General features: G+C 39.3%; 1 protein-coding gene across 1 annotated transcript in view; it reads left to right on the forward strand.

Annotated features, from left to right (window-relative positions):
- The window catches only part of LOC137297916 (sushi, von Willebrand factor type A, EGF and pentraxin domain-containing protein 1-like), a 28261-nt gene extending 24794 nt beyond the window's left edge, over positions 1–3467 (forward strand). The window contains exons 24-28 of the mRNA XM_067829908.1: positions 53–212; positions 922–1037; positions 1569–1710; positions 2005–2108; positions 3379–3467. Coding sequence (XP_067686009.1) covers positions 53–212; positions 922–1037; positions 1569–1710; positions 2005–2108; positions 3379–3467 — 611 coding nt within the window. The remainder of the gene's footprint in view (positions 1–52; positions 213–921; positions 1038–1568; positions 1711–2004; positions 2109–3378) is intronic.
- The last annotated feature ends 9361 nt before the right edge of the window (positions 3468–12828 follow it).

Genomic DNA, 12828 nt, shown 5'->3' on the forward strand with positions numbered 1-12828 from the left:
ACGAAATGACGTAGGAGTGCCAACCAAATACACGACGATCCTCATTATTCAGCGGAGATCACGGGTCTGGCCTTGGACAGCCGATCAGGCATTGCTTTCTTCACTCTATCCAGTGGCTCGTTGAGAGCAGGGATCTCTGACCTTGACACTGACATGCTCATCCTTGATGGTCTGGACAACCCACGTGATCTTGTCATCAGTCAGGAAAAGTTGTAAGTTTCAAATACACCCAAAAATATATTTTGTATTATTTATTCAGATATGAACGATGGCTAACGTAAACAGAAATTAGTGTTACGTTGTAGAATTCATTTAAATAGTTAGGAAAATACTTTTTTAACAAATCAATGCTTTTATTCAGGTCTGAAACGTATAAGGAAAAAATTTAAATAACTATATGCATTCCGACCAAAGAGAGACTCGCAATGCTTTGCATGACCAAAACTCGATGTTAAAATCAGATAATTAACCGATCACTCTGTTATTCGTTATGGTCATTGTCCTTATAAATACTCATCTACTTCAAACCGAACCATGAATCTCATTAAACAATTCAGACAATGACCCACTTTTCAGCCGATCCGAATTTTCTCGAGTGAAAGTGAAAAGAGACACTACAAACAACTATGGTCACACTAAATTCCAATTCCTTGTTTATAAGAAAATGGTAGTTGCAATTTGATTTTAGTTAAGCTTTAAAAGGTTTTATTACTATATGTTATGTCGAGGTTTACGCAACATGTTATTAAGTTGTAGTTGGTCTCAAAATTCTGGACTGGTTATTGTACTAAGTTGCTCAATAGGACGGAGCTTAGTCAGGAGAAAACGAGACTGCCATGTAATCAATGTTTTGACATGAATGCGATCACCATTACTTTTGAACATATTTACTATTGGTCTAAATTGTATATTATCTTTCAGCACAATGTACTGGATCGAACATAACACGATAATGATGTATCGTTTTGGTCAGAAGAAAAGAACTCCATTACTCACCCGGGATACGGCGATCTGGGGTCTGAAGATCAATGAAGAAGGTTCTATGTCACATGTTACCTTTTCACATTGTGCAGAACCGCATTATGTTACCAGTAGGGACACGGATATCCCTACAGTTCAGTCATTTTCACTCACCTTATTATCAATTATCATTTTTCTCGAAAGTCAGACGCGCCTATGACTATAGATATATATACCTAACATCAACTGCAACATGTAGAGATTTAGATGCATCGAAGTGACGATTTTCTAGAGTTCTTCGATACAATAGAACCGTACAACTACGACCTCTAACAATATTTCAGGTGTACCATAGCATGTCAGTTCCATGTAGGACAAACCACTAAGTGACGTACACCATAAGCAATTAATTCCTTGGTGAATATCAAAAGGACAGATATTGTAATTTGCGAAACAAGGGAGACACTTGGAGTCAAATCCATACTGACGGGATAATAAGATAATCTGACATTCTTGCTACATGGAACCGTATAATTGGCTTTTAGTGCCTTGTCAGCAGGAACATAATCTTATCGTTAAAAATATACCTGGTGAAATGTGTCATACAGCCAACAAGTTGACCTGGTTTGCTGAGGGACGAGTGTACAGTGCGGGCACAGATGGCAAGGGCGTGACTAAGGTCATGGAGCAAGTCAGTGCGCTGTATGGGCGGACCGAGGACTATTATTTCTATGTCGATAGTGAAGGAAGGTAAAATACAAAAAAAATCGACTGTCATCTGTAAAACTGCAAACAAATTAAATGTAAATACAACTTTCTTTTCTAAATGTTAAATAAAGACAAAACAATTGATTAAAACAATTGGTTCAACTAAGTATGCATTCCCTTTTTTACACATATTTACACAAATTTAAGGTTCTGTGAAAAGTACAAGTGCTTAGGTAAGTATTGCGGTGATCAGGTTACGAACTTTCATGTAACGTGAAGTGCGTGTGTGGGCGGGCGGGCGGGCGGAGTTCTCTCAGTATGTGTCAATAATTTCAGACTTGTCCGAGTGAGTCAGGATGGTGTCACAAAAGCTGTTATCATGGCACTCGGCACTCAACCAAAGAGTGTGTCAGTTATCTCAAAGAAAACCCGCCAGTGGAGTAAGTATAGACCCTTTTTCGAAAGAAACAATGCTAAGTGGGGTTCTTATAGCATTGTGTAGGATTTGCATACAATCTTAATGGCATTTGTGTGCCACGGCAGTCAACTTAGGGCGAAGAGTGATTGATGAATAAAAGATTTCCTCAGCATATACTGAGCAAAACTGAAAACTGGACATTCGGAATTTGTTTTACTAGGTTTATAAAATTAGATTATAGAGTTGTAAACAAGCCTCTTCCAAAATGAACATCATAGCTTGGAGAACACTTCGATTGAGGTCGTCCCAAATGTGTTTGGCGGCCGACAATCCAGAACTTATATACCGGCATTTCGTAGAAAGTTCTGTGTAACTGTTGCATGAGGTCTAGGTTTGTCCTGTTGAAACGTCAGTCCTGGGCCACGTCTCTGTATAAATGGAAGCAGGACAGGTTGCGAAATCTGACCCCTGTACTGAGCAGCATTTACGTTCCCTCGAACGACAACATGGGGAGAACGTCCTTGTGTGCAAAACGAACCTCATACCAGCCATTACGCTTTTCTTACCAAATCTGTTCACTTCACTGACGCACACTTCACCTCGTGACGTTCACCTTACACACGAGTCCAGCCGTCGGCAAATCTTCATGTGAATCGAGAGAGAACCGAATATCAATGTCTTGACTGAAACTTAAGTGTCTCGTACCCCACACAAGTCGGTGATGAAGAGCCGTTAAACGTGGTCCATTTTATTGTCTTCGATTTCTGACACTTTATGCAATTATCCTTCCACCAAACATCTCCATACTTACTGGGGTTGCAGAAACAGATCTGTTCCGAAAATGATGTAATCGCATTGACTGATCTTCACGGATTGACGTCACGCGTGACGCTCCGGCCATGGGCTGTCCGCAATTGTTCCTGTTTGATGCATTCTCATACTAAAATTAATAATTGTTTGTCGTGAGCAATTAAAGGCTCTTTCAACATCGACCACAGTCTGACCAACATGAAGCAAGTGAACGTTCTTGATCTGGCATTTCCAAACAAAGATTAAAAAATGAAACGTTTAATATGTTTTTCCAGCTTACATTCAATGTGCGTGTTCATCTGATGCAAATACACAACGAATAATCTCAAGAATTTGATTTTAAAACGTGCATTTCGTGGTCTTTTAAATTTATTTGATTACACAAAAAAGTGATTATCTGTGGTAATTATCTGTGTCTTCCTGAGTATAGATATTTTTCTGTATTTAAAATATATTTAAGATTTATGTTGTGATATTTCCAGGACATCAGTTGTGCAAAGCCGATACATCGTGTCGTCATGCGTGCTGGCAAACAAGTCATTTTGACAAAGTGTGTCTCCGATCATCGTGATCAATTTTCAGCAATCCACGACAGAGTGGACCAAGAAATCAAGTAAAATTGTAATAATATAATATGTCATAGAAAATGTTTTGAATAAATATATTTGTCCTGTGGGATGAATTTATATGTTATCAATACGCGGTGTATGAAAATTGTTGGAGGATGTGAACATGTCGATTTACAACCGTGTTGCCGTTGACGTCTGTTAACGCTTACAGTTCCTATCCAGATTGAAAGTTCATTATCCCCTACTTTTTTCGAAGAGTATTCTTCTGTGAAAAGAGAGCATTGGTTGTCTAGCGCAGATATCCAGACAGACATTACTAAATATTGGGACCGGTGGAGTAGTCTAGTGGTTAAAGCGTTGGCTCGTCACGTCGGAGACCTGGGTTCGATTCCCCACATTGGTACAATGTGTGCACACCCTTTCTGGTGTCCACCGCCGTGATGTAGCTGGAACATTGCTCAAAGAATGATGTGCAGCTTCTAAAACATTTTTATGATAGCGTCAATAAATATTTTTCACTGAACTTTTGTGGCCTTGACACCATTTCAGTCATTTCGCAAATGCCTGACCATGAGTTTTAGTTATTACCCGTATTGCCTAATGCTCACAGGCACTTCAGGAAATAACTGATTCATTAAGTCATTACGTGAAATGACTGATTACACATACTGACTGTAACAAATATAGCTGTCGATCACTGGATGCAGAGCCACACGCCCAGCTAAAATGGAATGTTAATTTGTGATATTGAACTCCCGAGCATCACATGGGGTATGAAACTATTCAGAAATTTATCAATGGTTACATCATTCCTACACAATGTAGCGAGAACGAATACGTAACAGCTTGCCCTGTATTTGCCTAAACTTCAGCTCACCTGGTCATGTATCCGTATGTATTGCGCAATTCAGGTTAAAGTAACACTGCTTAATGGAAAGAGATTTTATTAACGTTTTATTCCCTCCTGGAATTACTTAGTCACTTTATGGGCGCTTCATTAGACTCAAAGTCATGGGATGAAGACTCACAAGTGAGAAAAAGAACTCCCATGGCATGTGCACCTTTGACGATCAAATGAAATTTATGTGACAAATTAAGAAATTTGAAACGTACTCATGGGTTCTCCCGGTGATATCGTTTTTGGTAAGTTGGGAGCTGATAGCTGATTGGTCAATATTTTCGTACTACTTTCATCTACCTTAGCTTTAAACAAAGATGGCCACCGCATTATCTTTTTGTCAAGTGACAAAGTTTCAGTGGATGAATCCGGCCAAGCCACTGTTTTTTCCTGTAAAGAAGAAATGGTGAAACGTATGCATTAAATATATACATAACTCGAGCTCTGTGCTTGTTTTTTTGGTGTGTGTTTATGACGCAGTGGCGTCATTCGTTCTCCATTCCATCACTCTTGTTCATTTTGATGTATTCATACGCAAGTCTTACAGGTGACGAGAAGCCCATGTCTGGTGTCCTTCGCTGTGATATTGCGGGAATAGTGCTAACAGCGGCGTTAAACCCTACTCACTCACTAATCACATAAATCTCAAAACGAACTGGTTTGCTTCTTTTATCGTGAATACGCATCATTTTCAAGACGTATTGTCATGTGTTTCTTATACAGGTTTGAACTTTTATGTGTAATCTTTGCAGGCTATTGGGTTGCTCGTGTGCCATTATACCATACATAGTGCTGTTGTTCTACTGTTGCATGTGAAATTTCGTTTTTAATTTCTCCTGAACGACAAATAAAGTATGATATTGGATGGTGAATAGAATCTCACTCTCGTGTCCTTTGATATCAAACATATCACCACTAAGGTCAGCTTATGGGGATATTTGATATCACACGATATCCCGACGGTTTAAAGAGAAAAATGTCTCCAAACATTGTTACCTCAGTTGGAAATCGAACCCGAGCCTTCAACATGCGAACGCTGTAACCACTAAGGTGCCCAAAGCTTAATCACGTAAAGAAATTCCATGAACTGAAACGTCAAGCCCATAGAGTGACTGAGTGAGTTAATATATCAGCCATATCTGCACAATAATTAATGGTAAATCGTAAAAAAACTGTCAACGAGGGACAGTAAAGTAACTAGATTATCACAGATTCAAAGTTAAAACTAGTGATTACATCTACAAGTATAGAGGACAATACAAGGTTAAAACAGGCTATATATTGCCAACAAGTGAAGGTAGATCGCCATACAGGGGACTGCGGGTCAGGCCCATACAGAAAGAGAACACAAGTATGTCGTGAGATGATATTGGCATCCGTTTGTGACCTGAACTCTGGATGTCGGACAGCATCATGACACACTGGTCATAGTGACATTATGTCATAGTGTCATTTACATCACACATATCTACATCATACATTTGATAATCACGAAATCACGAAAGGTGACTCTCACCTCGTGTGGTTGTTGTTTAACGCCGCACTAAGCGATATTCTCGTTGTATGGCGGAGGTCTGTAAACAAACAATTCTGGGGCACATAATCCAGTGATCAACGACCTGAGCATCGATACGGTATACCATAACATTTGTCATCCAAGTCAGCGAGCCTGACCACCCGATCCCGTTAGTCGCCTTTTACGACATGCATGGGTTACGGAAGATCAGTTCTAACCCGGATCACTTAGAGTCCTGTCACTTATGACCAACCCTCACACGGAGACAAAATGACGTTTGAAAATACGGAAACGATATTCAAGGAAGTGTCGGTTTCGGTTGCACAGAGGTTTGGCTTATAGAATATTTTTGTTACACGCCCTGTGTGTGAGAAATCTAGTTTTTGGTAACTCGGATCAAGAGTTGTGTGATCGAATTCCCAACGAATCGATGTTAATATCGATGTGTTCAATGCTGTTTTCAGTTCTTGAAATATAACCCCATGTATTGGCCTCGTTTATCTGTACATATAATTTCATCATCACGATAACATCATGTTCATATTTAACATTTAAGTCAAAATGAAATTATAGGAAAGGATTATGAACGCCTTTGAGAGGCATTTTACAAGTTGTATAGATGAAGGAAAACCAAGTTCTATGGATAGTCAGCTTCTTTGTTGCATTGGGGGCGACGTTTCGGTGCAAGTACCCAATGCAATATAGAAGTTGACTAGCCATAGAACTTGAAGGATCATAAAGATCGACAAAAGAAACTAGCCAATGAAGACAACGAACAACGAAGAACATATGATAGCATTATTCCCCTATGCCTATCGCTCCGACACATACATAAACTGGAAGCATGGGTGGTTCTAACCCTAATAATTAATGGAGATTCTAATTTCAATATGTAAGCAATGAATAAACAATGTTAACAACTTCGGATAGGTTTCATTTTTATATTTGCTGGGTTGTATCATGTGTTGGATGAGATCCTCTCACCTCTATGTATATTTGTACCCTTCGCTGGTCTACAGGGGGCTCTCATTGGTCATATGTTGAATGTATCCAGTACGTAGCATATCATATCAAACCGTTGTTAGTGGTTTCTTCAGTAGAATTATGTGTTTAAGCTCGCTCGATAGGATGAAAGGCCTTTTTTCCCAGTGTATGTCATAATGTAAAACACAAACAATATTTCCACTTCCTTGTCTAACCATGTTTCTACACTCATGTCAATCCATCATACAATATTGGTACACGTGTAACCAGCTCATGTATATTTCATCAGTATTTCTCTTTGTAATTGCAAGGTACTAGCATCATTATAATTCAACGAAACTATATTACACCTACAGATCGACAGGTAGATACGATGGCGAATCCCTAGTTACCTTTTCCTCAATGACTGCACATTAAACTGGAGTTGTAATTATGAAAACATACTAGTATTCATTGAGTATTTCACAATCTTTAAAGCCGTTCCTGTCTTGTTCTCAGGTAAGGCGTTTCAGAAAACAGAACACTTGAATCTCAGCTAATCAATGTAAAAATCACCCACTTCTTTCACCTTTAATAGTGAATATTCCTTTATATTTCAAAATGAAAATAATATCGATTTATAGATCATTAAATACAGAAATCTGCGTCAGCATTTGAAAAAGGAAGTCGGCGGTGTATCGAAATGAGAGCACACCCTCCACCTTTAAAGTGGTGTTACAGTATTCTGCTGTTTCTTTCAACGAGTGCTTAACAGTTGAAGATTCTGGTTGCGGTTGAAGGAGCAATAAACGCCCCGTTATATGCGTTTGTACAAGCGGTATCGAGCATGGATTAACGTCCGTGACATCCCGTGCTTCAGTCGCTCATCGAAGCAACATTCAGGCTGACAATTATTGTTCAGCATCTTGATTCCATGAAACGTTTTCTGTGTAGACGTGTATTTCAGTGACTTCTATTCAAATTACTACTTACAATCAATGTGTTTGATTTGCTTCAGATCATTTGTTCTTTGCGTTGTGAAGCACTGTCTCGCCGATACACTCACCTTGCTAGTAAGTGAGTGAGTTAATATTTAGCGTCACATCGGCAATATTTCAGCCATACCATGACGAGGACAATTTCATTTCTACTTATATCAATAAATTTAGAATCCTTGAGTATCAGAGACATGCCAGTTTAAAACTAGTACTCAGTCGTTACATTTGGTCACTATAGATTGTACACGAAAACTAGATCACCATGCATGCTGCCTGCATGGACCCAAGCTGGATTTACACCATCTCTTCAGCCGCTAATTGTAGAAAAGTTCGCCAACATTTAACTCAAATATTCCACGATTAAAAAACATGATTGAGCTAAATTGAGTTTGAAAGGTTTGGGACTTGCGTAGTACTACCCTCTCAGAAGCATAATAATGTTACGATACTTTAACATCCTGTGGGTATACAGCTACTAACAACAGCAGTTGTTAATTTGCTAGTATCAATTTTAAAACTTTATTTATCTATTTACCAAACACTTTGTTCACAATTAATGTAATAATTCTGTTATAAATATGTGTGTATGTCTGTGTCTGTGTCTGAGTCTGTGTGTGTCTGTGTGTGTGTCTATGTGTGTGTGTCTATGTGTGTATGTATGTGAGTGTGTGTTGATCACTTGTTCGAATACCTAGTTTTCATTTGTTAACTGTATCTGACCTTGAACACCTTGACCTCCAAACACTGAAGCGATCATGAGAATAACCGCGCATCTAAATGATGAATTCGTTGTAGTTTTGCAGCGATTTAAGAATGTAGTTTTCCCTTATAACATTAACAGGAGAGGAGCAACACGCTCAACATAAACTACTAAAAAAACAGACTATTTTGCCATGTGACATTTCGAATTTGAATCATTGTTGTCTATGTAATCAGTATACCTATGGTGAACGCTGTCTCCAAACATTTCCGAGTGTGAATGCACTGCCATTGAGGCCAAAACTCGCCAAAACGCACTAAAACGCAACAACGGACAATGGTGTCGCCAACATCTCCCATGGCCATTGCAAAGGTGGAGAACTGTGTAACGTTACATGCTGCGACGTCCCGACGGAAGAGCACGTCTAAATCGATGTCGTAATGAACTCTCCGCTGCAAATTGTGTACAGGAAGTGGACATATTTGGAGATGAAAGTGTCAAGGTTTGGGCTGACATCTCATACAGTGGCAGGACAGACCTCATTCAGGTCCAGGGCAATTTGACAGCTCGACGTTACCGTATTGAAATCATCAGACCTCATGTCCTTCATTCATGAACCGCCAGATCGTCATTTTTCAACATGACAACGCTCGGCTGCATACAGTAATAATAACCAGGGATTTCCTTGCCCAGAACAACGTTCAGGTTCTTGATTGGCCCTCACGATCACCGGATGTTAACCCTATTGAAACATCTATGGGACGAATTGGATCGTCGTGAGCGACAGCGTGACCCTCAGCCACAGACGTTACCTGCTCTGTATGTGGCCTTGAAGGAAGAGTACCTACTCATTCCCAGACACTTCATCCGGAATCTGCTACAGTCTAAGGGACGCCGATGCCAAGCAACCATTAATACTAATGGTGGCCACACAAGATACCGACTGCTCTGCGACCTTGACATTGGAACACTTGTCATTTGTGACGTACAGTTTCTTGCAGCATTGGAACGTTAAGGTTCATTCAGGTTTTGTTCGTGGCTGCCCTGTATTACCAAACCTTAAGTGTATAAATTGATAACAATTTTCAGCTATGAGTTTCTTTGTTTGAGCAGTATATATACTTTCATATCTAAATAATCACGAGACTAACGAGAAACTTTGAGAGAAAGAAAATCTTAAAAAAGGATGGACTACAATTCACACATTCAAATAATATCAAACAAATGAAATCAAATATATGCATCTATATAGTGATCATACTCTGTTTAATGCACTTGTAATGTTCGGTGAGTACAACTACATGGCCACAATGTTTGTGCAAAGAAGAAATGATGCGGTTAAATGGATACCTGGAAAGTATGTTTCTGCAAATCATATTAATATAGTTACAGGTATCGAATATACTCTCTGGGCGGATGACCAGATTCAGCCATATAGATCGCTTTCAAAAGTGGCAATAGGTCTGTGACCTACTTTCGGTAGGTTCATGTCTCCATAATCACAACGATATTTTCAGCAACCAAATTGTGAGATCGTCAGCAGCAGATGATAGTGCCACAAAACCATAAAATGGATGTCAGATTTGAAGACTGAATCATCCTTGACAAAAGAGTATACGACTGAGCGATCTTACCCTTGGTCAATTTCTTGATTGTCTGCATTAAGAGGACATGTATCTGGACGTTTCTTTTGTGATAGTACCAGCAGTTGTACGTGTTGTAAAAGTAGGAAACAACAAGGCCATATTTGTCACAACAACCTCGGTTCAGATCTATAGTCATATTACACCAGAACGAAAATCATTTTGAAATTCTATGGTATCCTTTTTTATCTGGATATTATTGTTATGCACTGATAGTTTCACAAAAGAATACTTAGGCACAATAGTATTTATCTACAATCGTTGCAGCTTTCCATAATGCACTTACGAAATGCAAAACATGTTTCCGTCCTTGAGCTTGTGAAAAGAAATATCTTGTCTTTTTCTGTTCTTGTTTGAGTTTAACTTTTTAATGGGTCGTTAAATTAATGAGTGTATAAGAAGTTATGGCCATCGATAAATTAGATGCAGTTTCAAAGTGCCCCAAAGCCATATACCCATGTCTGCCTTCGGATGGTTGTGCAATAGTTTGTCTGACGGTGGTTGTCCTTCTCTTAATCACTATAGCCCTACGATTTGTTACAAAAGGTGCTAGTTGTATATTACGTCTCTTTATTGATCAGTGCTTCTGCTTCGCGCAGAAATCATCTTAATGGATCTTGGCCGATACACACATACGTCTCGTTAGAAATATATTCGAGTAGATGACGTGAGTGTTCGAAAATTACCTGTGAAATTGACAATGTTTACTATACATTAATCTTAAATCATCGTAGACCCGTGAATATCCGGGTTAGAGTTGATCTTCAATAACCCATGCTTGGCGACTAATGGAATCGGGTGATCAGGTCTGCTGATCCTGGTCGACACTCATGCTGTTGATCACTGAATTATCTTCTCCAAGTTCGATTATTTACTGACTGTCTCCATATAGCTGGAATATTGTTGAGTGCGGCATTAAACAACAACCAAACCATGTGACAGTCACTGTTCGTGACTCTGATTTTATCGGATCCCAATTGCACTGTTCGATTCTGTAGCTCAGTGGATTGTCTAGACCAGACTCGATTATTCACAGACCTTTGTCTCCTAAACATGTCTGCCTCATATATACCACGGCTGGATGTTACAAAATTTAGCGGAACCTGTGATGCAAAACGCGTGTTATCTTAGTTGCAGCGTTTGCTGTCAATTTTTAAATAATTGGAGCAGAAGAAAGTACTCAAAAATATTCCGCCAGAGAGAAAGGGAGGGATTTTTTATTCTTCTTCCACGTGTCAGTAGGAATAGATTCAAATACACATAATAATTCCGTTCGTATAGGAATAATGAAATAATCGTTCACGTTTATTTGGTCGGTTGAAAGCCTTGACAAAAAGCCAGAGTTGTGTTTCCTTTGCTGTTCAGTATTTTTCAGCTCAGAGTAAAAATTATGCCAAAGCTGTTTCTTCTTTCAACATAGGCCTGCACAGCAAGTAAGTCAATGAGAGATGATAGACATGGCAGCTCGGACTGTCAGGCCTTATTTAGACCAAAAATGCTGATGACGTCAAGAAAACTACGGGTATCATCCAGTGCTCATGTACAGAAAATAAATGACTTTTTTCGTGTCTACAGTGTGGGAACGTGAAACCGGCAGTTATTATCTGCACATCTATGTGTTGCAATTTGGCAGTACATGGTGCATTGGTCAGTACGAGAGGAAGCAGTTCAAGATCAAATGTCAAGACATAAATTCCAATCCAATAGGCATTTTCAAACTTCCAAAGAAAACTAGATTTTGAATGACAATAGAAGATGAATACCTTTCCTGAGTCAGAGAGTTGGTTTAACGCCGTTTTAAAAAGAATCCAGTCTCTATCAAGGCGTGATATGGTAAGAAGCCTGGAGTCGGATGTTTGAAATTTAAATCATGCCAACCTACAAGACCACCGTGTTTTGGGAATAGTATGGCATTATCGATTTTATTAACGTAAGTAATTCGAAGGTGAACATGTCGATTCCAGTTCCTGCTTTGGACTGGTTACATGTACAAGTGTCTGAAATATGACATGGTCTGTTGTTCTACATAACTGCGAGACATGTTCTGTAGGGACTGATTCCAGGTGTCCAGTGCATACTATGGAATACTGTAAAGGACATTCTCGCGATCTCACATTCTCACGTATGTAAATTACATAATATTTTCAAGCTATGACATATATGTGTTAAATGCTACTTGGGCAATCAAAAGCATGAAAGAAGCATGACCACAGCACTGGTAGCATACACATGCGCCTTGACCTAATGATAATACGCAAGCGCAACAGTAGCGTCTAAAACGCGAGATCGCGAGAAGGCGAGAAGATGAAATGTCGCATTCTCGTGTTCTCGCGATTTCGTGGTTTTGTGGCCTTATTTAACAAGTCGCGATTGCGAGATTGCGAGATTTGACAGCATGTTTATAAGTCGCATTCTCGCGTTGTCGACATTTGACGAAAAGGTGATCTGTACCAAAATCACGAGAATGGGAGATCGCGAGAACGCGAGATTTGGCCCAATAGGATCCCTCTTCCCAGTCAGTATTTCAGCATGAAAACTTGTAACAAGTTCATCAGGTACGGCGATATATTTCATATATTATTGTATTTTATAACGCTTCCACTTTTCAGAGTTTGCTGTAGGGTATTTAATGATGGAAATATGAC

Source organism: Haliotis asinina, chromosome 10 (genome assembly GCF_037392515.1).
Source record: "Haliotis asinina isolate JCU_RB_2024 chromosome 10, JCU_Hal_asi_v2, whole genome shotgun sequence".
Classification (NCBI taxonomy): Eukaryota; Metazoa; Mollusca; class Gastropoda; order Lepetellida; family Haliotidae; genus Haliotis; species Haliotis asinina.